A 27,579-nucleotide genomic window follows, 5' to 3' on the forward strand; every position below is an offset into this window, starting at 1 on the left:
TTTGTTTCAAGCATTTCATTTATGCAAGTAACTTTATATTCCATCACCCAACCAACTGGTAAAAACTGGAAAATTATACATCTCGCAACCATTTAGATTTAACAAAAAAGAAGAGTTTTTACAAGGCTGCTTCTTCAGCGTCAGTCTCAGCCGGCACTGGAGGTAAATTATTGCCACCTCTCAAACGGGTAGAAACATTGTCGATTGCAGAGTTGAGCTGACTTATTTTTTCATTCAAGGTCTGCCTGGTTTTCTGAAGGACCATAGTAAGGACAGTCAATGAAGGGGTGAAGAAAAAAGAGACAAAAGTGAAAAACTTCTTATTTGGTCAAAAGAAGCACAAAACTTTGACGTGTCATAACCAACCTCTAAGCCTTCATCATAGTAAACTGGTCGCTTGGCCCTCTTAAAGCCATACTCATCTTCATTTAGCAGTGATCGTCGTATCTAACAATACAAAAAGGGAAAAAAGAGAGTGTATAAATACCGCAGAAAACTGAAACAATGGAAAAACTGCGGCCATAAGCATTTCTTGGATACGTCAGCACCATCTAATCTGTTCTCTCTTAACCACTGTGCCTGCCATGGTAACTCTCTGAAATGATAAGATAATCTGGTACATTTGGTAGGCAATCAGCGATCAGACTTCCCTAGTTTAACATTATCCACGTCATGTTATGTTCGTAATATAGCACATGACGTCAGGCTTCCTATTCTGCTAGTCAGGTTACCCTCAGTTTAACATCGCAGGTTATCAGCAGACCTTGTAATGCGATCTGATGCCTCAGAATAACTGAATTACGCCAATCACTTTATCCAATAAATGTAGACGAAACATCAACCAGAGCATGAGGGAGCATCTAACATAAATATTGACATAAGACAGAAATTGAAGTATAAAGTGAACATATATTACCTGTGGAGCAAAAATATAAGCAAGTGTTCCAAAGACTGCACCTCCAAGAAGAAAACCAGCAACAAAATCAGCATCACTACCACCCTTACGATCACTGCAGGAGGAACAAAAGTGACAAAAAATCTATCACAGAGAAGCATACAACTTGTAATAAATGATTATTTTCAGAATGATCCCCGGATATGGTACACACTCCACTAGCACAACAGCGTACACAAAATTCATTTGTGATAACAATGGAACGAAAATAAATAAAAGAAGTCACGACATGCAAATAAAAGATGAAATCACAATAATTCTTTAACAAAATGTGACCAACTGCGTAAATGATTGGCAAAAACGATCACCAGAAAACCCAAACACACATGCCATCTCAGACTTACTTTCCAATTCTTTTTAACAGCATCATGCATCACTTTAGCAAGACAGATAAATTTTACAAAAATTTTGTCCCCATGTTGATGTCAATCCAATATGTGCAGATCGGAAAACTTGTCACGCTTGTTAAGATGTAAAAAAACAAACAAATAATCCAATAATGATAAAAAAATAAATAAATAACTGCTTACTTGTACTCCGCTCGAACAGACAAGTTGCGCTTGGTCGGGAAATGAAACATCTTTTTCTCTGTTGTAAATACTGGCAGCGCTGTCTTAGTAAAGACACCTGATTTTGATGATAAACGATTGCAGGTCTTACGATAATTCCCTCCTGCAATACAGCTCAAACAATCTAGAATAACCCAACGGAATCAACTATATTGCCACAATTGAGCTGAAAAATCTAGCAATGGACATGAAACTGAAAGCTTAAAGCCATAAATTCTCAACAGCCCAGCTTTCTTGACGTGCAATCGAGTTCAAAGATTTTAGCTTGAAAAGTATCATCGCATAAATTCACTCAACTTGTTATGATGATATTGAGGCAATGTTAATTTACATTTCATAAAATAATTTCCTACCTTTGGAAACAAAAAAATCTACATTATCAATTTTTATTTCCTTTACCAAAAACTCATTTCTACATCTCCAAACATAATAATTTCATATAATCCGAATTTGCACCCATCCCGAAAGCACTAAACTGTTCCAACACAGTACACTACATCTAATTTTTTTAAATACCCCACGTTGTCTTATGATATTAATCACCAAAGAAAAACTTAAACTATTAGCGCTACATTAAATTCTGTGTTTTTCCTAAAACAAAAAAAGTAAATTCATTCCCCAAAACATTTTCATTCAAAACAAACGTCAGGAAACACCTTAAACAGAAACAAACCCTCCCTTCTTAGGGCAACTCCAACGCTGCGCCAAAATAGTGTAAAACACCATTTTGGCGCAGCTTTTGGAGCTCCAACGGGGCTGCGCTATTTTGGTGAAATAGCGCAGCCCCTCTCTCCCTGCGCCAAATTTGGCGCAAGGAGAGACCCCTGCGCCAAATTGGCGCAGGGGTCATTTTTTTTTTAATTTTTTTAATTTTTTTAATGTGTATTTATTCTTAATTTTGTGTTTTAAAAATTGTAAATGTTATATTAAAAATTGTAAATATTATAAAATAAAAGTATAATATTTATTTTAATAATTAGATATTTAATCTTAAAAAAATTAAAAAATATAATTGTTGATTTTTAAAATATTTATTTATTTATATTAATTATTAATATTTAAAAACTAATTTGATTTAATGATTTTTAATTAAAATAATTTAATACAAATACAAAAAATTAATATAACAAGAATTTCTCGCTCGATATAAAAAGATAAAAGACAAAGATGCTCACTAGGCACTACGAAATGCTTTAATTGATCATTTGTGGGAGGAATATAGTTGTTCAGATGTTTGAATTTGGATTCATATTAAGTTCTAAAAATAAATTATCTGTATTAAAATTATGTCAATTTTAATAATGAAGCATTTATATTAATTTGTATTATAAATATTAGAGTTAATATATATAAGAATCAAATAAATTAATTTAACTATTAATAAAAAAATATTATAATTATAATACTAATATTAACATTAATTATAATTATATTGTTAAATTTATAATTAAATAGTAAACAAAAAGAATATTCTAGGAATATACTTTTTAGTTTAAGATTTGAAGTAAATGGGTTGGAGATGAATGTTATATTTGGTGCAGAAACTGCACTATTTTGGTGCAGTAAATAGATTTATGGGTTGGAGATGGCCTTATGATATTAATCACCAAAGAAAAACTTAAACGATTAGCGCTACATTAAATTCTGTGTTTTTCCTAAAACAAAAAAAGTAAATTCATTCCCCAAAACATTTTCATTCAAAACAAACGTCAGGAAACACCTTAAACAGAAACAAACCCTCCCTGACTTTCTACGTATACCAAAATCTTTAGCTACATTTTTAAGCCACTTCTCCAGTCATGCGTAATACACAAAATTGGAGTATTTTGAAATTCAAATCTCCAAATCTATTTTTCAAACCAAACTCTTTCCTCCAAATACAATCTTGAAAATCAACATGTTAGGAGGTTAAGTGATTCATCCCTTCTGATTCGCTGCAAACTCGCGATACTTCCTATTAACTTAAAATAATAGATTTTAAAGGATGGGAACTCAAATGCTTAACCAAAACCTTCCATCCAAACACCAATCAAGATTCACCAAACCGAAGTAGATTGAAGACTAAAATCAAATATTCAAACTATTCACATGAGCATCAGAGTATGAAAACTGCTAGATTTCATCAATTACGCAGAAAAATAAACACGAGAATCACAACTTCAGTTAACTTTATCATTTTTTGTTGATTTTTATAATTACTAGTATTATACAATATCTGATTGAACGGGAGTGCGAATCATTACCGGAAACCGCAGCAAGAATTACGCCGGTGGCAGCCATCGCCATGGGGTTGAGATTTTGAGAAACTTGTAGGGTTTGCGGATGGTTAAATGAACGAGTTTGTGAGGAGCCGGCGTGCGCACCCCAGCGGCTCAATTTAGCGACAAAATTCACGTGTTTTCCTGGAAAATATTGGAACAGACGGAATAAATTAAATTGTTTTGTTTTATATAATTTATATTAGGCAAAAATTTGTATGGGACGATCTTATCGGTCGTATTTTTCGAGACAGATATTTTATTTGGGTTATCTATAGAAAAGAATTACTTTTTATGCTAAGAGTATTACTTTTTTATTTTAAATATCGATAAGATTGACTCGTCTCATCGAATATTTTAAAAAACTCGTCTCATAAAGTAGATATGTGAAATAATTTTATCTAAGTTTTTGTGTAAAATATAATATTATTTTTGGTTATTCCTTACAAAAGCTTACATATTTTCCATCTTAGAAATATTTAAAAACATATTTATTTATTTTTATCCATATTTTTAAATTTTTAAGATGATTATATCACTTTTTTTTAAAAAAATTATGAAATAGTTATCTAAATATATTTATTTAGTTTTTTTCTTTGTAAAAACAAAATTTTTTCTTCAATATCTCAAATTTTTTAATTATATTTTAGCTTACGCAGGTGAAACTGAGTTTATTTAAGGGGGACTTGTCAAAAAATCCCTATATCAATTCTTAACTTTCTCTTTACTCCCTACCTCACTAAAACTTTGATGTAATGTCCGAGAATTAATCACTGTTAATCAAGGATTATTGACTTATAATTTAACGTGATTACAAAAGGACCAACTGAGACACGATTTAAGAGAATGTGCGGCTATTTATTTTGAATTTCAGCATGTGTTGCCGAAGCAACACCGCACCCGCGCTCAGGAAGACACTGCACCCGCGGTGCATGTCCAGTAGGGTAGCAATTTTTGAAAAACTGATACCGCACCCGCGGTGAGAACAAGACCACACCCGCGGTGCGAACAAGACCGCACCCGCGGTCGTGCAATTTCAGCAAATAGATAAGAATGCTGAAGCATGAGCGCACCCGCGGTCTTACATCTACCGCACCCGCGGTGCGACGTGTTGTGCGAAAAATGAAGACACCTCTTAGCATGCATGCACGAGTATATATATGTACGAAATCCTTCGAAAATCAGTAAGGAAAGTCGAGAAAAGGGTCTGAGAAATTGTATCGAAAATCCTTACGCCTTTTGTGAGAAATCCATCCGTCTGATTTTGAATCCGACTTCGGTACTGTGTTCCTATCAACGCAGGCTACAACTGGACGTAAGTTTTACTAAGTTTTGACATGCTTTGAAATTATGATATTGTCAGAATTGAATGTAACTCATATATGTTGTTCTTGACATGTTAGACATCATAGAGATTAAGAAACGGACTGATTATGGAATTGTTGTGATTTTCTGAAGTTAATTGATTGAGATATGATATCAGATTGTGTTGGTATCGATTATGAATTGAGAGAGTTGTTATCTGGTGACGTGGTATTGACGGGGATACTGAGTTGTACCGTTGATTTTGAATTAAATCCAGACTGATCAGATTGTTATTGATTAGAATATTGATACAAAATATTGATATTGTCATTGCCAGATTGAACAGTGACAGACTTTGAATCAAGACTTTGATTGTATCAGATCGACAGCAAGAAAGGTATAAATAAATGTTGATTCGGGATTGTACAACTCGAGTTAGGTTTGACTTGAGTTTCCCTAAATCACATACTTTATTTTATTGCATTGATATTTGCAGATTATCAGATTGATATGTTAATCTATTGACTTAGAACAAAGTCAGAGTCCGAGTCTAGGGCAGATCAGCTTAGCTAGGGCAGAACCGCCGAGTCTTTCTCAGAACCGATAAGACTCTAGACTTACGGTGTATCGAAGAGCCTTAGATGTAGATCGACGTCTATCTCAGACACTCGATACAGCATACCAAAGTCTAAATTAGATTGGGATCCCTAGATTTGAGATAAGATAAGATTAGATCACGAGTCATTGATTCATGTAGTCAGACTAGATACATGTTTTGATGTTTGTTTATGCTTTTATATATGTTTTATATGATTGCATTTAATACATTGTTTATACTGGGATATTTATATCTCACCGGAGTTATCCGGCTATTGTCTTGTTTGTATGTGTGCATGACAACAGGTGGGACAGGTACAGGGTCACAGAGGTGAAGACGGATCGAGATTAGAGTGGTGATTCCGGACTTGGACTAGAGATAGGGTTTAAACACTTGATAGTTAGGTGTTGAACCTGAGATGTAAATTATTGTATGATGTTTGAGATTTATACTTTTATACCGATATGTATAGGAGTTTGATTCCATTACCTTCCGTATTTTAAAAAAAAAATTTAGACCCTGTTTATTATAATTGATTAATTAGTCCCAATTATGATTAAGAACTTGATTAGCGTCCGGGTCCCCACAGTTTCAACTCCCCATTTCTTTTAAATTTCCAAATTTACCCTTATATCTTTATTTTGAATAATTGATTTTTCTTTTGTAAATAATGGCCCATCATGCTTCCGAAAAATGAATTAAATCTTTTACTTCTTTGACCGGAGTACCACCGGGTTATATCCACTGTATTTTACGAACTGCTCCTCACAGTCCAACCACACGATCGCAACCGATGGTTACTGATGCAGATTCCTTCAGCAGCACTTGGCACAACCCTAATTCGTTTCCTACCTTAGGGTGTACGATAAAAGATAAAATTTTGAAAATAATACATGAGAGGGGCTAGAGCAAAGATTTCTTTGATTCAAACACAAATATTTTATTATTACATAGTAACCTCCTGTAGAGGAAGAGAGACTTGTTTAGCTATTAATAGTAGCTGAACTTACTACACACATAAACTTGAAATAGAAAACATTACAAATGTTTTGAAGAAAAATGAAGAGGTTGATCGATGCCTTCATCTTCCTTCTGCTTCTTTATTTATAGAAGGCTCCTTCGGATTTGAAACTCGGACTTCAAATCTTCATAAGCCTTTACAACTTGCTTGCGGACCCTATAGTGGTTGAGTGGTCCCTCCATGACCTGTCTTTTTCTAGATTATTAATCTAGAAATTAACTTCTCATCTTCTTTTATCTCCCTGAGATACCATTGACGATGAGTATACAAGATATCTGCGGTAATTTCGTCTCCTTTTTCCTGGAAACGTAGGACTACACATTTAAGCGCTGTAATGCCCGAGAATTATAGAAGTGATCAACCAAGATTATTAATCTTCGTTAACGTGAGACTCGGAAGATATAAGAATGCATGACATGCATTGAGAGAAGAAAAGACAAGATTATAAAGTGTTGCAAAGATCAAAAATTAGAAATTTAGAAGTTTGCAAGACCGCACCCGCGGTGCCAGCACGACCGCACCCGCGGTGCATGTGAAGAAAATGAAGTGCAATTTCCGTAGCCACACCGCACCCGCGGTAATGATAACACCGCACCCGCGGTCTCAGCTTTTGCAAAATGGATAGGGATCAGAGCACGGAGCGCACCCGCGGTGCAGCAAGGACCGCACCCGCGGTGCGACGTGCCGTGCAAGAACTATGCCACGTTTTCAATTATGCATGTAGTATATATATATAGGTGTCAAACGAAATCCCCTTCATTCTTCAGAAAGAAATCGAGAGATTGGGGAGGAACTTGATATTCTTGAGCTTAGAATTTAAGTTGCGAAGAATCCGTGTATCAGAATTTAAATCTGAACGCAGCATCGTATTCCTCTCGACTAGAGCTACACAAGGACGTAAGTTTTATTACGTTGTGAGATATTTTGGAAATATCATATTGTCAGAACTGTATGTGATTCAGATATGGCGTTTATACTACCGTAGATGTTGTAAAATCGAAGTCAGATTTCAGAATAGACTATTTCTGTGATTGTTATGAATTGTGAAAGATATTGATTGAGATTTTGATATCAGAATTGTGTATTACTGATTTTGAATATACCGATATTCAGATTATGAGTTCTGGTAGTATATATGTGATGTTCAGATTGATGGGGTATTCAGATTGTATGGTTATACCGTCGAAACATCAGTTGATTTAGATTGATCAGATTCAGTATTGATTGAAATTGATCAGACTCCGTAATTATTTCGATTATATCGTGATATCATTGATATGAATCAGATTGTAGTTTTTCAGATATTGATCAGATTATGTAATGGGTTGTGTATTGATCAGAACAGATTGTAACTTGAGCTACACATTGATACAGGGTATTTGAGATTGTCATTTCAGATTGGAGATGGACAGACAGGACTTCGAGACTTCGTCTTCCTCAGACGGGACGACAAATGTATAATTCATGTGATATTCGGGAAGCATAACTCAAATTAGATTAATTTGAGTTTCCCAATAAAATCACATACTAGATTATTGTTATATTGTTATCTGATTATGCATTGATTATAGAATTGTATTCAAGCATGTAAGATAATTGTGATATTCAGTTATGAATATGATTATGCTTTGTTTACAGATGGTTATTCATTGCATCTAAGATAGGAAAGTCTTGATAGTCATTGTCAGACTTCTAGACGTTCGGTGTATCTCAACTTAGGAGTAGCCATTACTCCTATTGTCAGCCGTCGATACAGCTCGGACCGAAGTCTAGGAATAAGACGTACAGTCGCCCCGAGTGGTTGGGTAGGTGACAGCCAGTGACGTCTTATTTACACCGGGATCACTAGAGGTATAGTGGAGTCGAGTCTAGACATGATTTGACTAGAACTGCATGTGTTTAGAGATGTGGTTTCATAGACTATGAAACCCATGTTTATTGCTTTCAGTCATGACAGCATGTTTCATGATTTAGATTGTTTTATGCATGCTTATCTGATTTGAGTTGCATGTTCAGTTAGATTAGATTTCATAGATGATGAACTCTATTACTATTGTTATCGCTTTTATTCATGACAGCATGTTTCATGAAGTATTATGTGTATATGCATATTTACCATGTCTTATACTGGGATTTATTCTCACCGGAGTTATCCGGCTGTTGTCTTGTTTTGTATGTGTGCATGACAACAGGTGGGGCAAGATCAGGGTCAAGAAAACGACGAGAGAAGACGAGTTTAGCGTGGTGATTCCGGACTTACTGTAGATTTGATTTTAATACTTGAAATTAGTATTTGAACCTTAGATTTAGGTTGTACAGTGTTGTACCTTTATACTGAAATGTAGTTTTATACCGACATGTATATTATTTAAATTCCATTACCTTCCGCATTTACATTTTAAAAAGAAAAATTTTTAGACCCTGTTTATCAGAACCGATAATTAAATCCCAACGATGATTAAGAAACAGATCAGCGTCCGGGTCCCCACAAAGCGCATCCGCCTGCTTTCTCTTGTAATTGATCCTTCTTTTCAAAACTTTCAGATATACACGGTACATTTTTAAGTTTTGATTTCGGTGTGTTTAACTGGTTCCATTTACCCTTATTTATAGTGTAAAGTTTAGGTCCAGTTTATTTGTTTTTCTTTATTGGATTCGTTTTTAAATAAAGTATCCAATGTTCTTTCGTCTTTTACCACTCATTAGTGGTTTTCTGTGTCATCTACCACCTATTATTGGTGGTCATTGTCCTTCCACTCACATTATTTTTCACATGGTGGTCCTTCTTTTCTTGGTGGGATGCTCACATGTTCCTTTTAACTTTGTCGAGGAATCTTTGGCTTTCGGTTTCCTCGAGGAAAACGTGAATGTGGTCCATCCCCACTTGTACTTGTATCGGTAAAGTGTTTTCGATCAGATATCGGCTTGAATCCTTTACCGAATTCCGGTTCCTTCTGGTTTTGGCATTCTGGACAGATGTTTTCAGACCATCTTCCTACATGTGCCATGTTACAGAATTTCCGACGAGTTTCTTTACTTGCCGATAGCTTGCTATTCCACAAAAAATTTCTCTTTTTCTCAAATAAATCTTCTGCAAAACTTGTTGTTTTTCCTGTCATGGTATTTAACAGGAATGATCCGTTCACTGAATGATTATAAAATTTGAACGGGAACTTGACTTTGTCCATTTCAGTGAGACAGACCCAAAAACCCCATGCTCTTCGTGTAGAAATATCGTCTTCAGTAATTGAAGCAACCAGGAGTGTTTCTTCTGTTGGAGGATCCTTGATAAATTTTTGAATATTTGAATCTGGCCTCCGTAACTTGATAAAATGAAAGGCTTCGTGAGAACCCTTCCCTGCTGGTTCTGGTGCTGTACTGAAAAAGTATAGCTCCAAAACATCTTCTCTGGACAAATAATCATTATTCGCCCAAGTCTCGTGAACAGCTTCCTGGATCCACTTTGGTAGACCTGAGATTTCCGGAAAGCTAGCTGATGTAGTATAAACTGAGGCAAGAGCCCCGAATTCATACCATGATTTAACCTCCTTTGGATATGAATTTGGTTTCATCCATACCCTTGGATATTTCCCTGAGACATCAACCCTATGGGTGGCTGGATTAATGCCAATTCTTGTTTTTAATTTCTCCCAGTTCTGTTGGTAAACCTGAAATGGAGAAATTGTTGCTTCGTTAGTACCAACCTTAGTTTTGCCTTTGTCAATACGAGGCCTAAGGTTGATCTCTCCCTCTTCAATCCCCGAGGTGAAGGGTTGACTTGAAGACTCAAGATAAGGATCAGGAGTCTCAATTTTTGTTTCAGCCGACTCATCTGGTGATGATCCCGACTTAACACTTGTGCAAGGGGTATTTGAATCCCTCGCTACAGGTATAGAGTCCTGTACTCGAAAACTCTCCATTTGGGAAACCAATGACTTCTCAATGCCCTGGAGGATATGCCTTTGTGTTACAGACCATAACTGAGTATATGCCTGTAAGCATCCTTTAATGCGATCAGAGACAACTCTCTTATCTGCTTGTTGTAGTCTTCCCGCAACTTCTGCGTTTAAGACCAACCTGTTGAACTCGTTTTGAAGCATTTCAAGGTGTTCTCTCAAATGCCTCTGCATCTTGATAATAGCATCAATGTCAATGTTTTTCATCTCTTGTTAAAAAATCTGCAAGAATATTTTCATGAGATTTTATTATCATAATATCAAAAATATAATTCTGACATAATGCTTGCCACCGTAATAATCTAGCCTTCTCAGGTTTAGACTCAATTCTATTCCGTAAAAAAGCTTTAACTTGTGTGTTATCAATTTTTAAAGTGAATTTCTTTGCAAGTAGAAACAATGGCCATTTTTCAAAAACCTTTTTTACTGCATAAAATTCTTTTTCGTTGATATGCCATCTTATGGTTTCTGCATCTCAGAATAACCCACTACAATATCTGCATGATTGTTGTCCATCTGATGTGAGCTTTGTAAGAACTGCTGCCCACCAATGATCACTGGCATTGGTATATAATACCAGATCATCTTCGTCTTGAGGAATAGCCATTTTCGGAAGATTTTTACAAACCTCCTTTAAATGGATAAGTCCTTCTGTGTGTTCTTTTGTCCATATAAATCTTGCATCTTTTTTCAATAATGGACTGAAAACCTTTCTGTGTTTTGCTAGGTTTTTGATAAACATCCCGGCAAAATTTACAACTCCTAAGAAACTTTGAAGTTGCTTCTTGTCTTTGAGATTTTCTGGAAAATTCTGTACCTTTTCTACTATGTGTTCTTGCAGAATTATTCATGACTCATCGATTTCAATTCCGAGGAATTCAATCTTCCTTGTGGCAATGACTGCTTTCTTTTCAGACAAAACCATTCCTTCTTTCTTACAAACATTAGAGAAAATCTCCAAATGTTTAACATGTTCATTCATATCTTTGGATGCTATTAAAACATCATCAACATAAACAAACATAAACTTAAAATAATCTTTAAAAAGATTATCCATTTTTTTTTGAAATATCTGGGGTGAATTAGCCAATCTCATTGGTAATACTTCCCAAATATAATGTCCTTGAGGTGTAGAGAAAGCTGTGAATTTCTTGCTTTCTTCCTGCATCCGAATCTGATAAAATCCAGACTTGCAATCAAACTTAGAGAATATCTTGGCATTGCGTATGCAACTAATCAAGTGTTTTCTACTAGGTATAAAGTACTCATCAAACTCCAGAATCTTATTAATTTCTTGATAATTAATAACTAATCTGGGTTTATCTCGTTTAATTTCACCATGATTTCTTACCAGAAAACCTGGACTGCTATATGGTGACATACCTGCTTTGATCAAACCAAGGTCCAAATGTTCCTTGGTTATACTCTGCATATCCCTTTGATCAATGATGTTCATTGGGATGGGTTTGCAACGGACAAATTCATACTCTTTTCCTTCCTTAATCTTAAGGCAAGCCCTGAGTTGATTTCTGTCCCACCATGCCAAGGGATCCTCATTATAATTTTCTCTGATCCTTTCTTGACATCTTCCAATGATACCTTAGCTTCAAACTCTACTTCATATGTATGTAGAGTTATCTTAAGGCATTCTATATCTTCTGGTTGGAGTTATTTATCAGCTCTCAACTGGAGCATTGTTTCTCCAAACCGTCTTGAATCCTTCATTTTTGGGTTCAGTAGTTTTCCTGAATCACCACGCTTGCTGCGAAACTGGATTGGCGGTTTTCTGTAAAATGCCTCTCGTAGTCTCTGGACTATGATTTTGTGATCACAGGGTGTTGTGAACACTAATTTTCTAGTCTCATTTTCTTGAGTATAGGACTTGAACATTTGTAGGAAATTATTTCCTAACAATATATCAGCTCCTGTATCATGAAAATAAATTGGTGGTGTTTTTACCTTATACCAAGGTGTTTGTCCCGCCCCGCCAATCATAATTTCAGTCATCTTAATCCCTTTACATAAGATTAAGATTCTTCTGAAAAAATCTCTTCCAGAAATATTTGGTAACTCTTCTTCCAAATTATTTGGAAAAATTCCTCTTTTTGTTGTGCAGATTCCAGCACCTGAATCAATATATGCAGCAAAGTATTCTGCCTTATATTGTTCATACAACATTCCTACTGGAATGTATATGGAGAATGGACTTGTGGTCATTGGATTTTCCACATTTTATCCTCTGCCATAAACTTCATTCCATACTCTAGACGTTTCCAAGGTTTGTGTTCCTCAAGAAACTCTAGTCCAAGAATCAGTCGATCTGATTCTTTCCCTGGAATTCCTTGAATGTGAATCTCCAATTCTCCGATATTAATCAGTCCTTGATAAGTTCCTATCATCGGTTGTTCTAAATAGTATATTGAATTACAAGGAAATTGATTCCTTTGTTTTGTAATATCAAATACAATTTCTACTTTCTTCCAGCCTTCTGGGAATCTAAGTTTTCCCATTGTAGAAAAACTTTTTGGCTCATGTTGGGTTTCTATGACAGGCGTTTTTCCCCACCTGTAACTTGTTATTCTATCTCCCCGAAAAGATAGTCTTCTTGATTCCAATCTAAGACTTTGATTCCTTTGTAGAATCGGTTTGTCTTGTATTTGGATATCTGTTTCCTGTATTAATGGAAACTCTACTCGTTCTGGATAAACTGCCTGAGCAACTTTTCCGAATATTTCAGGGATTTCAATAAACTCATTTCTAATAAACAGTTCAGAATGATGTGTATTAGACAGAGCATATGAAATTCGATAGGTAATAGAATATGGCCTATTACATTCTTTCATCAGCCTTTTTTCCTTGAAGTTCTGATGCAATGTCAAGGCTCGGCTGAAATCTCGATCTGCCAGGTTGTAGGCTATCCTTGGATAGATTGTTCCCAGTACTGAATCTTGTAGATTTCCATTCTTTTATCGCATATAGCAATATCAATTGGTGAATCTATCCCTTCTTTGAAAGTAGCCTTTATCATAATTTGGATTGCTCCGATATGAATCCAGGACATAGTCCTTGCTACTTATATCTTAAGTTTTTGTAATTCCTCCTTAATTTCTTCGGAAAGAATTAACTGCATCTCCATTCTATTTCCTGTAAGTTCCATCGGAATTTCCATTTCCCTTCTAGAAACTTTATAGATTAGATGATGCTTTCTGTTTCTTAGGCCAAGATTTCCTAAGAACTTTTCTACATGTCCTCCAGAGAAACCTTGATATCTCCGTAGACTCGGATTTTCTCTCATGATTCTTTGAACCATGTTATGAGATATTGTTGTCTGGCTGAAGAACCCAGACTGATCTTCATGTGTTTCGTGTCGAAACACCTCGTCTTCAGTCAGATTCCGATTTTGTTCCATCAGATTCTTCCTGACTTAAGACTTCTTCTTCATATATACTTTCACCTGAGGCGATGTTCTCAAATCGGTATACTTGAATAAGATCTTGGTAATAAACTGCTTCTTCAATATCTGGGGTAGGATCAAAGCATTTAATACCTTTTTTTTCATTCTCTGGACAGTTGGTCGAGATATGACCTCTTGCTCCACATGTCCAGCAATTACAGTCCTTGAAACTTTCATTGGCCCGAGTATGAGCTCTTCTAAAAGTTTTCTTGGTAGGTGTTCTTCCTGTGCTTCGAGATGTACTCGATGCTTGGGATGATATCCTACTTCTCGATGGTCCACTTCTTTGTCCAGATTTATAAGATCTGGATTTCTGTCTAGACCATACAGTTTTTGGTTTCCAAGAACTTCTTCCACTTCGTGCATAAGGATGAGTCCTAAAAATTTTCCTTTTATGCTTCTGTGGTTTACTTCCAATAATTGTTGGAAGATCATTTTCCTTACAACACAAAGGAGTTCTTTTGTTGATATCCCTTAAGCGTTTATAATTCTTTTGTAATGCTGTCATATGGCACCATTCTGCCAACTTTCCTTTGAGGAAAGAGGCTCTTCGTGCCAACGTATCTGAATTTCCAGGTACGTATTCTCTAATGAGCATTTCTCTCCAGGGACTCGGCATTTTTGCGAAGAAAAGCTGCATAGCTATATCTTCTTCAACTCCTGAATTCTATCTATATTTAGTGAATAACATAATGTATTCATCCACCAAACATATATCATGTAATTCCAGACTATACAGAGCTTGAGTATATTTCTTCTTCTTCTCTGTATCTTGACTATTGAAATAGTCTACCCCTATAAAGTGTGCTTTAAATATGGTAGCCATTTTTCCATCGATCTCACTAAGAGATTCACCAGCTAGGACTGACTCCTTCATGTCTAATGAGGTCATGTCCCAGGCAATTTTCACTGATCCCATAAGACTCATTTCCAAAATTTTAATGAATCCTTCTTTGTTGAGATCGAGTGTACCTGCTGCAATTCTCATAGCAGATGTCCAATCATCTACGAGATCTTCTCTATTTTTGAAGTCTAATACATCAAGGTTAAGCATAACCCCGTAAGGATGTATAGGATCCAAAACAGTTTTCCCATAGGGTGTTTGGTGCAAAAGAATTTGATTTCTCCTTGCCCTTGTCCCTGCTGGGTGTGATCCTCCACCAGTATGGAAATCAGATTGAGATTCTCTCATGTTTACATTTTGAGATCCCACACTTTCCCTAGGTTGCTCTTGAGAAGATGACCAGGTTATAGCAGGTGGTGTTTCACCTACTGATGTGTTCATCTTTAGATCTACTACTTTGAGATTTGCGAAGGATTCCGCAAGCTCTTGTAGATCCTCTAAACCAATCCTTTCTAAAGTTGTCATTAGATAAATTTCTTTTCTGAGACAGACTTGATTAGATTGATCATCTTTTCTTCTTCAGTCAAAGGTTTTGACACCACTCTGGCCTTCCCTTGTTGATGTGACAAATGTTCAGTACCAAAGGATGTTGGTAACCAACCTCCTGAAGTTCGTCTACTGGAATTAGGTTGTTGTTCCAGTTTCTGAATTTTTGTTTGAATATCCTTTAATATTCCAAGAATTTCTTCCTGGGTTTCAATAATTTTCTCAACTCGTTGTGGTACAAAATATAGCATATTGCCATAATTTTGTACTGTCTTCTGAATTTCTCTAAGATCTGAAGAGAGCTTAGAGGAATCTGGAACTATCTCTAGAAACTTATTTGTTTGAATCATAAGTTTACCTGAGGTTTTACCTAAGGGTATTGATGCTTCCCTTCTGGCTTATGAGCTCTAACAATAGTCAGATGCACTTGTTTATATTCCAAAATATTGAAATATTCCTTGTAAATTATTTTTCTCGAACAGAAGTTCGAATTCATAATTTTTTCAAAATTCTCCTTCTCATACAATTAGTTACTAGTAATAATAAAATTTGTGTTTGAAATAAATCCACCTAAAGCTCTGATACCATTTTTAAAACGTGAGGATCAATTAAACTTAAAATAGGAATAAGTGTATTTTTGTCCATTTCAAGGTATTAGGGAGTTAGAAGAAAGGTTTTGAGGTGTAGGAAATTTGGGTAAAGATGAGTTTGGGTTTGGAGATTTATGAGCAATTTACCCTTTATTTAATGTTGATAAATTAAATATTTTATTAATTACTTGAACTAAATTATTTATTTTATTTAATTCATAAATTTAATTTTAGTAACTTGTTTTGAATTAATAAATTTATTAGATTAAATTAATTTCTAATTAAATGCTCCCAAAAATAAAATAATTTTAATTAAAATTTAATTGTTAGATTTTCTTCAATCTAATTAATTTATAAATAAATAATTTATAGATTAAAATAATTATTTTAAATAAAATTACAAGAGATATTTTAAGAATATTCTTTTTAGAGTTGATGGTATATTATCGAACATTTGTTGATTTATCAAAAGTTATCATTTATCAATGCAACTCTCATCTTTTAAGTCATACAATAATTCAAGAGTCACGTTTTGATTGATTTACCAACCAGATACAATTGTTGTATCTCAACATTCTCTATTTCAATAATCGCATTCATGCACATCAATAGAAATCGAACTCGTGACATTGACTCTGATAACAATTGTAGAATCGAACATTTGTCGTTTTACCAAAAAGTTATAGCTTGTCTAATATTTTAAATCGTGCAAGTTAATAATCATGTTTCGATTGATATACCAAATAGAGATAATTATTGCACAGGTATATATGGGTTGGAGAACAACTTTACATTTTATGTAGAAATTGTGTTATTTTGAAGTTAAAACTGTAACAAAATAATGGAATGAGTTGAAGATGACATATGTAACATATTGAAAATGGACACCGAAATCAACTCGAAACAAAGTTTTAAACATAAATTAAATGTTTTGGATACCATTAATGCTTTGATTCAATAGTAGGTCTCTTGCGATTTTAGTGAAACGAATATATTGTCTGAGCAAACCTTATAAACTATCCGACAGGTTTTGTGACAGAATTTTTCAAATAGATCATTTTGACTACAACTACCCCATTAAGGCTTTGATTCAATAGTAGGTCTCTTGCGATACTAGTGGAACGAATATATTGTCTGAGCAAACCTTATAAATTATCTGACAGGTTTTGTGACAGAATTTTTCAAATAGATCATTTTGACTACAACTACCCCATTTTTTATTTTAGTTTTCTAGTTGAATTTGATTCTTTTGATTTTCGAATCAAAGTTTTTGAATTTGCAATGAAAATATTGAATACTAGTTCACAGTCTAATCAATTAATAGTAAATTTGATGGTTTTTTCTATTACATATTAGTAACGCACAATTAAATAATTTTGAGCACCAATCAAATTACACGTCAAAATTAAATTACACATTTCGAACAATTTTAGCTCTAATATGTTGGAATATAACAATTCTGAGAGCAAGTTTCAAATAAAATATTGATAATACCAATTAAAACATTTTTATTGATAAATAGATTAAGTTAGGAAAAAGTTTTTTGGGTTATTCCAAAAAAAAAAAACATTTGGACTTTTCTTTAATATGAAACTTAATCTCATTCAACTATATTTTTTTCAACACTCATCATAATATTTGATTTCTATATGTGTATAAGTATGTAGGGTATATCAAAACAAATTATTTTCCCATTAGATATCCCTAGTTAGGCCAACACTTAAAAAGAGAAAAGTAAAATTTTTTGGAAAAAATAATATTTCTCATGAATCAAATAGGATTGAAGATTCGTTATGCAAAATTAATCAATCGAACCGTTCCACATGAGTTTTTGTGTTGATTAAATACAAAAAAATTAAAACCTCGAACAGATTTAGTACAATTGAGTATAACAATGATGAATCATACAATACCCATATAATCAACCTAAATATCACGTGAAACATATCGATTGTAGCATAGCATAGAATGAATTTCACAACAGCTAAATTCAAATTGAGTAATACCTACTTTCTTCATAAGAGATGCTTTAATAAAACTTCACCTTTGGATGTTATGGATGAAAAAGCCATGACTACACCATAATGGGAGACGAATCCAACCACGAACTCACCTGCAAGAATTTTCCAGCTCAATTCATCTAAGAGAGCGTAGATTGACAAGACTGGAGCGGTGCTTACCCAGTGTTATGGAGCAACTGCCAAACAATACCCACAAAGAAAACAAAATCTTATTACCACTAACCTTGCTGGGCAACTAGAATTCCGGTGGATGTAATGCAGATGGTTCACTTTGAAACCTGTCCCGACAATTTAAACGGACAATTCTACTTCAGCCAAACTTTCTGCAGAATTCTCAAGCTCTAATGTAGCATTGAATCCGAAATTGTCCCCTGGGACAAATAGAGCCTTCAGCTCTTCAGCAGTCTGTATGGTATTAATCTTGTTGTCTTTAACAGTTAGATTTTCCTGTCCAGTAACTGGATTTAAGAAAACTAGTTGAGCTCCATCAAGAAAGCAGTAAAGAGTAATATCAAGGGGCTTGCCTTCTTTACGTAATCAGCCAATGTTGAGGTAACGATTTCTTGAATTACAAACTTGGTAACTCGATCTTCACCAAGAATTTGTAGAAGGAAGTCTCTTGGGACCTGCAATAAATGGCGATATAGATTTAAGACATTTCCGGAGGAAGACAAGAACTGAACTTTAGGGAGAAATAGAAATGAGAGGAAGGATACAAGTCCATTTCTACGTTCATTATTCATTTATTCATATACCTTTTTATCAAAGAAGAGAAAAACTGCTTTATTGCATGGAATCTCACATCCTATTCAAACTCTGACAAGATTCATCCCTTGAACTAAGTAAGAATTATAGTAATGAGGAGGAGCGGTTGTCATGGGAAGAAGACATCCCAATAACCAAAAAGTATCAGAGTAAAACGCGTAACAATAAATGATTTTTCAAATCAAATTATTTCAAATACTTAATTATTTGAGTCATTTACTAGCATTCTTCCAAATCAATTTTTCAATCATAAGTTCCAATCCAGAGACAACCCGAAAAGATTTATTTTGAAGGTGAAATATGTAACTGTCATTGGGCTACAAATACTTGACTACAAGGGACTATGCTTATTTGAGAAATAACATCTGATCGGAGCCTATCAATGCATCCCTGTGATACACGAATTTTCTTTGGGTAACCCAAAAAATACCTAGTATTCACAAGTTGGCTCAAGGTTGCATCACTAGGTACATGATGAGAGGGAGCACAATCATCTTAACTCTTACCAACACATACACTCCGAACAACCTTCTCATCCATATAAGCGACCAGCTTATGAAAGTGGGAGATTTTTCATCAGGTCAATCACAATTATAGATCCATAAGAAAAGAAAAGTTATGGCTGACTTGGTTATTTCTCTTCTTTCCAGTTAACCTGTTCACTGAGATCGTTCATAAAAGTACACAAGGGAAGTAATTGGTGTAGCTTCACAAGACTTATGCTTCAGGCTAATTGTTATCATGTTAAACTAACATCCACAGATGCAATCCCCTTAAAGAGACATCGGAGTGGAATTGTGATCAACGATGAACCATAAATATTTCACAAGTTGCAACATAATAACAGAAATAGGTTTTCGAAATAAACGTGCATTTGATGGCAAAAAATAGAAGGCAACAGAACCATAAAGAATTTACCTTTGATGTCTTCCCTGCAGAATCCAACAGGCACATGAAAAGATCAACGAATAAGAAAATCAATATTAGCAAGTTCCTGGAATTTTAAGAAAAATATTATAAATATTTACGATGGTGTCTGGCAAGAAGCCACTTGCTGAAATAGCCGAGAAAATGAAACAACTAATTATTTGGCATTTGGAAACTTTTAAGGGACATCAAAATAACCACGGACCATCTGATAGAGAGCAAATGGATTAGTTTAAGCACTTTCAGTAAAAGTTGTGGATATGTAAAAGAAAGCCTCAACTCGTGCCCAAACATTTGATATCAATACATAAAATAACATATGGATAATCCAACAATCGTGCAACAGAGGTCATCCAAATTTCCATTGAAGAGCCCGTGATTTGCAGCAGTATTTTGCACATCTGACTGCCTTAAGGGTAAAAAGAATGAAAGCAAATTGGACTTACAGCAAAAGTTAACATAGGCTGAGAAAGATATTACATTTTATTTTAAATACTTTTTGCCAGTTCTCCCACCATCCCTTCTCATAATATATGCACAAGCATGAAATATCATTTTGAAGAAAATAAAAAATAGTATATTCTCAAATAAAAAGAACTGTGCAAGAAAAAAAATGACATATAAAGTAAATCGCATATTAAATGCATCCATAAGGTACATCTACACATTTTCAACCATCTCATAGAGAGCTAATGGATAGTTTAAGTACTTTCAGTAAAAGATGTGAATATGTAAAAGAAAGCCTCAACTCGTGCCCAAAAATGTTTCAAAATTGAGATATCATAGTGAAATGATAAGCCTCCCACATGTTCTTACTTGATGGTGTTTTCCATCTCCAAGAAAATACTCGTGTTTCTTATAGAACCATTATTTGTATAATAAGTAGCAGTATACTATCCTAATCATCATACAAAACTTCTGTAGCTCAAACTATTTAGAAAAGCATTAAAATTGTAACATCCGAAAAACTTAAGAAAAATCCACCTAGACCGCACAAAAATGATTTGGAGGCTGGATATTAAATAATGAATTAATTGACTGTCGAATTAATATTTTTAATGATATTTTTTATTTAGCAATGATTTTTCAGGTGTGATGGTTTCGAGATGGTTTCTGGAAGAAGATGCCAGGGCACAAAAAAAAATTAATTGTGTAAATTTACAAGGAAATTTTTGAGGTAAATTGGCCCTTTAAATATTTTGGGGAGAGGAAAAAAAATATTTTTTTAAAGGGTATCAGGTATGTATTTTTTAAAATTTTATTTCATTTAACTTTCAGCATTTTTATTTAAAACTTGCCAGTTTATTTTTAAATAAAAAGGATGAGTTTAGCACATTAAATAAATGACCAAAAAACACTTTTAATAAAATAACTATCAACTTTAAAACCTGAAAAAATAAATAATGGAGAGCCCAAAACCCTAATCCCACAATCACGTTAATCATGAAGTAGAAGTTAATCATGAAGTAGAAAAAAAAGGGCGGTGGCTAGGGTTCTTGGACAAGTTTTGGTCGTTCTCGAGGCATCTTCCAACAACCGGGGTCATCTACGAACCATCTTCGATCCAAGCGAGGTAAGTTTTAACCGTTCGTTTGACGTATCGATGAAAACATATTATGTCTTTGATCGATCCATGTTTTTATTTAAAAATTGGTGCAATTTACGGGTTTCTAAAGCAAGTTGATTCGATCGTTTCACGTGATGAAACAATTTTAATAGTTGACTGTTAATGTATCAATCTCCAATATACAGTTGCCATCTATGGCTTCATGGAAAGGTTATGTGATATTTATAGAAGAAATAAAAAAATAATAAAAATAATTGTGCAATATAAACGTTGTTCGAGTGGCATGAGTGCCCCTGCAAGTGAAGCGTGGCCTCACACATGTGTTTTATATTTATGCATTTTTAAATGAACCTTTAACTTATCCTGGTATTTCAAATTGCATTTTTCTATATAGCCATGTATGTACGTGTGCTGTGAGTTACCAAATCCTTTGTGAAGACCTCTTATTTGTAGCCATATCACAAATAAGATGTATTCGACATTTTTACGGTAGAAAGTAAAATGATTTCTAAGTCTTCTCGAGGTTACAGAACCAAATAACCATGTTACCGATACTTGTGGATACAAGTATGGCTACCTTTAGTGTTCTATAGTTTATTGCGTGAACCAGTTCACTTTTGTGGATACCGTTGAATATGTGTGTGTGTTCAAGTGTATATATCTATATATGTAGCCTTGCGTGGTTTCTTGAAGAAAAAGTGGAAGAGAGAATTTTCTTTTGAAAATAATGGTTGCACGTATCTGGGTGCATGAGTAGGGATGTGAAAATTTTAGGAAAATGGAAGTATGTGAGTTCTCGAAGAGGAGTGAAGGAAAGAAAGAAAAATTTTAAAAAAGAAATTGGTTGAACATGCGCTTTTAAGTTTTCAAGCAAGGGGATCTTCATTTCTTTTCACCCTCGGGTTCATAAATTATTTATGAATTTTTTTAGAGTTTTGGACGTGCTGCTTAGCCACCATTATGGGCTTCGGGTGTCGGCTTTCGGGTCCGTGCTGCCTTGCCACCATTACGGGCGTTGGCTTTCGCGTCGTTGCTGTTCTGCTAAACCTAGATCCTTGTATGCTTGATCAAGCGACTATGACTGTTGACTGGAGGAAATTTTGAGGCACACTTCATAAAATCTGTTTTTTGTTTTTTTAGGATTTTAATTTGAGGATATGAGGTTGAAGGAATACTGTTGATTGTTTGACTGTAATATTGGTTTATAAAAAATATGAGGTGAAAAAAAAAGGAAGGTATTTTCATATGTTAAAGTTTGGGGAAAAATATTTAATGCATGTCTGATTTTATTGTATGATACTTGCTATTTCCGGAAGGACTTTCTGGGCCTCTAGGCTCACTAGTTTTCGTCGATGCAGTTGAGGATGACTGAGTTGGTGCTGGCTGGCGAGGATGGGCGGTTCATGGTAGAAAGCACTAATCCGAGCCATTCTAGTATTTCCGCATTAAATAAATTTAACTTCATGAATTTTTAAATTTTTGAAAATATTGTTTTTAAGTTAAAGACTATTTTAGTATGGGATGGAGATGTCAGATGGTTAACTGCTAGGTATTTGTTTTTATTATTTGAAATGACGACAATAGAAAATTTTATTTTATGGTTTAGGAGGTTATTTTATATCCTAAAGATTACGGAGTTTTAAATTGCTAGTTTTACTCAGCATTCTTCAAAAAAAAAAACATCAGGAACAGGAACCAATTCACAAAGAACTGAGAGACTTTAAATTGACCATAGTTAATCATACCAAAATTCATGTCCCCATTACCAGAGAGAAAGATCAGCTCGAGTAATACTTATTTATAGAAGAAACACAGAGCAATTCAAGACATTGATTAAGTTAAGAAATGTCTCAAAATTGAAAAAGAGTACAGATAATTACCTCCTTTTTCCCTACGAAAACCAGGAACTGGTGGTGCTGTGCGAGCTAAATTTCTAAGAACTTTTTCAAACACTATATCTGTCTCCTTTCCTGTCAAATCAACCCTCACCTGACCACCAAACATTTTGTAAAGAATCGGTGCAGAATTGATATTTTCAATAGAGAAACATAACAGAAAACGAGGCAAAAAACTCACATTTGAAGGTGAATCTTCAAAATTAAAACGCATGGATAGCTCAAACTATACAAGTATTTTCTATGTAGGGTTTCATTTTCCCAATCCCACATTCAGGAATTAAGTTTCTAACAAAATGTAAGCTTTTAAAATTTTATCACAAACAAAGAATGTGATAAGAAAAATAGTCTCAACCATCAATTGACATTTTTTGTGCATATATGCTACTACAAATGCTTTTGAAAATTTATTCAGCATCAAAATTTCAGAATTGTAGGATTACACCCTCCCCTACCCCCCCGAGCATTCGCTGGTAGATTAAGACTCATATTCTCAGTGAAAAGTTAAGTCTTCTTCAGTAGGCAAAGCTGATGTTGAAATTATGGTACTCAGTGAAACTTAAGTATCTATTTGCACAAACATGAAAATTTGAACAGAAGTTAAAAGGTGAGGAACCAGAAAGACAAATTCATTCTCACCTGCATCTTATTTTCATCTTTAGACTCCACAGTTATCTCGGCATTTTTTATTCTCACGTCGTTGTTGGAAGGATCTGTAATTGTTGCCTCTAATCCTGTATCGGTGCACATAATTATTCTCACACAAGGAAAAACTAGAAGTTGCTTGTATCTCTAAGTGAGCTGTTGATATTACCAGAGTCTACAGCAGATAATGGCTTCATATATCTCACACCTGACTTTGTGGACCTGCAGAAAATTAGTGACCTGAAACTTGATAGTGCAGAATCAGTAAAGCATAGGTACATCCTCTTGGTGTAGTAAGAAGTGTATTAAAACAAGGTGAACTAAGTCATTTCTGAAAAAGTAACAAAATATTAAAAAACTGAAGAAATGAGACCGAGTAACAGAAATAACATCATTCACGAATCACGATGCACTAGTATGTGCTATCAAGCTGTAAAGTTACAGATGTAATATTCCATTCTGTTACAAAGTTTATAAAGGATTTTTGTTCTGTTGCCGAGACTGGTCAAAGTTTCCCAATTCAAATTATTCCTACTAGAGGTGGTTTTTAACACCCAAGAGTAGATACTAGAGAGGTAAGAAAATAATACGTATTTATACAATAAAATATAGGCGAAGCATACTAAGCAGTGCAAGACTGTCTTGTCTCAAAGTCCACCATTAATATTACTCTGGATGGTATAGGACATGTAATGGGCAGTGCATGTGAGTTCCTCCAGATTGGAGCAACCAGCACAGAGGAAACAGATTTATTAGAGAATGAAGCTAATTTGGTTTTAAAAAAGCAAAAAAATTAAAATAATTTTTCAACCTTTAACTATTTGCCTATTTAATCTTTAAGGATTGTTTCATAACAACGATTTGATGGATGCGATATCAAGTATTATATTCCAACAATAATTTGTTAGACGGGACTTCTAAAGATCTTGATTTGCTCGAATCAAACCACCGTATACAACATACACAAATTCAAGCATAAATTCATAATTGGATAACATGCCACACTACTAATGTATATAAATCACCTAAATTTCAAAAAATTAGCAAGTTATCTACCTTGGGCATGTTGTTTTGCTCCCCGGATAATATTTTCTAGGTTGTACACCACCACTGATTTTCACATCCTTCCAAAAGCCAGCAACATGCTATGGCCATGATAAAGCATGAAATGAGCCAAACCAACATTCAGAATAACCAAACCAGATTTTTCAAAAGTATTGAAAAAGGGCATGATAAAATATCAGAGCTTCATGTGCAGGGCAGCAGGGGTATTCTTTTTCTTTTTTTTAAACTGTGTTCATGGTATATTTTTCATAATCAGGATCGCAGCCACCTCATCAAAATGTTCCAATACCACAGAGTACGCCCACCAACCTCATTGAAGAAATTTCTCCGTGCACTTCTACTGTTCAATTTTCATTGTATCATGCTAAATACAATATTAAGTTTGTCATGATTTCGTTGTGTTAACATTTACAAGTCACAGATGGCGATAAAACCAAACATTGCAAACCGCATGGTAATATCTTTAAATCCAAACACAGCTTTATGGTCTCAAACTCTTGGATTTCTGAAAAAAAAAACATAAAAGCACGACTGGTATTCTATTCTATGAAGTTTATAGAAAAGAAAACATGACCATCCAGAGTCTAGACCCTGTTCAAATTCAAAAGACACCAAAAATATATGAAATTGAACATTGTATAGCACCTGAATCAACCGAAGTCCATAGAGACGCCGGGAAGTTAAGCATTTCTCTCTTTGAATTATTAAACAATGTTAAAGCGATGAAAATCGGAAATAAAAAGGTACAAAAGGTTTACTCGATGAGATTGCTCGAGGAATGATGACGTCAGAGGCGTCGCCATTGCCATGGATCTGTCTTTGTGAAGAGGAATGAGTATTCAATCCATCTGACCCTAATTTAATAATAATTTTTATTTATTTTTTGTAAAATTTATATTCCTAAATTTTGGAGTTGCACAACATAGGATAAAAGTTATTTGAATACACTAGCTATTAATAAATTGTTAGATTTGTATTAAAATAAATAAATTTTGTATGCATCAAAAATAAATTTAATATAATGAAAATTAATAATAAAATAAATATTTGTCACATGTGACGGAAGATACTGTGTTCGAATGATACTGTGTTCGAATGACTGAAACAAACCTAACAATCATTTTAATTTATCAAAATCTAAATATTGATATGTCGAAAAAAAATTAAAACTTTAAAGCTGTAGATCATAAAAATAAAATATTTTGTGTGACAATTGAAGCTTATAGTCGAAAATTTAGACACTTAGACTTTTTTGATTAATTAAAATATACAAAAATTATTTATTTTATTAATATATTGAAATTATATATCCATTTGTAATTTTTTTACATGTAATTAATTTTTATAATAATTTAATGTTATGATCAGTTTGAGACTTTTAAAAAAAAAAAAATTAAGATTCGATTAAGAACTGATGAAGCTATTCTTAATCAAAACTGATGCACTGAGTAACTTAAAATGTAAATTACGGAAATAATTTGGACTGATACAACAAATATTTTGTTCAAGCAGATAGCAAAGCAAAAAAACATATTATAGACAAGTATGTTATAATTGACCGTGTAAAAGTAGATAAATTAACACACGAGTTTGTTTCTGGAAGTATGATAACTAATTTTCTTTATGTCTATCTTTTCTGGAAGTTTCACTGTAAAACTTTAATTTATACAAGTATGTTGTACAAACTCGCTCAAACTAAAACTCACACTATCGGTTAAAACTAATAATATACTCAGTCGGCCAAGATGACAAGCCTCGACTAACCCAATACCGATCATCCAGACGAGAAGTCTGGTGACTCACTACCGATCAATCAGACGAGAAGCCTAGAGATCATCTATAGATTCTTCAATCATTCTTCTTTTTATTAGTATATTCGATCTTGAAGGTTGAGCTTGGGTGCATCAACAAGTTGTTGCAAGACAAACACACTAATCTTTGATGATTGTTTGATGTAGACATTGAAATCGTGCTCTGATTGTGGGGACCCGGACGCTAATCATTTTTTTAATCATCGTTGGGATTTAATTATCAGTTCTAATAAACAGGGTCTAAAAATTTTTTTTTTAAAATGCATCTGCGGAAGGTAATGGAATCTAAATAATATACATCTCTGTATAAAAACTACATTTCAGTATAAAAGTACAATATTGTACAAACTAGGTCTAAGGTTCAGTTACTAAATTCAAGTAAATAAACCAAATCTACAGTAAGTCCGGAATCACCACGCTAACTCGTCTTCTCTCATCATCTTCTTGACCCTGATCCAGCCCCACATGTTGTCATGCACACATACAAAACAAGACAACAGCCGGATAACTTCGGTGAGAATAAATCTCAGTATAAAACATGATAAACATGCATATACACAAAATAAATCATAATTTATTCTATCATGAATAAAACTAAAAGCAATAGGTTTCATAATCTATGAAATCAAATCAAATAAGCATGCAACTCGAATCTGATAAACATGCAGCTCAAATCAAATCATAAAAACATGCTATCATGACTGAAAGCAATAAAAACGGGTTTCATAGTCTATGAAACCACATTCATAAACATATGCAGTTCTAGTCAATTCATGTCTAGACTCAA

General features: G+C 34.1%; 2 protein-coding genes across 4 annotated transcripts; both read right to left on the reverse strand.

Moving 5' to 3' along the window:
• LOC140827711 (uncharacterized) lies at positions 1 to 3,938 on the reverse strand. The gene is made up of 5 exons (XM_073190493.1): positions 3,768 to 3,938; positions 1,486 to 1,627; positions 917 to 1,010; positions 367 to 447; positions 1 to 253 (listed from the first exon to the last, which is right to left on the reverse strand). Exons 1-5 carry the CDS (start codon positions 3,808 to 3,810, stop codon positions 119 to 121), a joined length of 495 nt encoding a protein of 164 aa, XP_073046594.1. The 5' UTR covers positions 3,811 to 3,938; the 3' UTR covers positions 1 to 118.
• A 14,008-nt stretch (positions 3,939 to 17,946) lies between these two features.
• LOC140827712 (uncharacterized) lies at positions 17,947 to 25,832 on the reverse strand. Of its 3 annotated transcripts, none has more exons than XM_073190496.1 (9): positions 25,740 to 25,832; positions 24,973 to 25,061; positions 24,086 to 24,138; positions 23,911 to 24,005; positions 23,257 to 23,365; positions 19,801 to 19,814; positions 18,642 to 18,743; positions 18,341 to 18,564; positions 17,947 to 18,209 (listed from the first exon to the last, which is right to left on the reverse strand). In XM_073190496.1, the coding sequence occupies exons 1-8, from the start codon at positions 25,788 to 25,790 to the stop codon at positions 18,409 to 18,411; spliced, it is 669 nt and encodes a 222-aa protein (XP_073046597.1). In that variant the 5' UTR covers positions 25,791 to 25,832; the 3' UTR covers positions 17,947 to 18,209; positions 18,341 to 18,408. The 3 variants fall into 3 exon arrangements, with proteins under 3 accessions (XP_073046597.1, XP_073046596.1, XP_073046595.1); XM_073190495.1 differs by having other exon boundaries at positions 24,086 to 24,156; XM_073190494.1 differs by having other exon boundaries at positions 24,086 to 24,162.
• Positions 25,833 to 27,579: the final 1,747 nt, after the last annotated feature.

Source organism: Primulina eburnea, chromosome 3 (genome assembly GCF_022965805.1).
Source record: "Primulina eburnea isolate SZY01 chromosome 3, ASM2296580v1, whole genome shotgun sequence".
NCBI classification, from domain to species: Eukaryota; Viridiplantae; Streptophyta; class Magnoliopsida; order Lamiales; family Gesneriaceae; genus Primulina; species Primulina eburnea.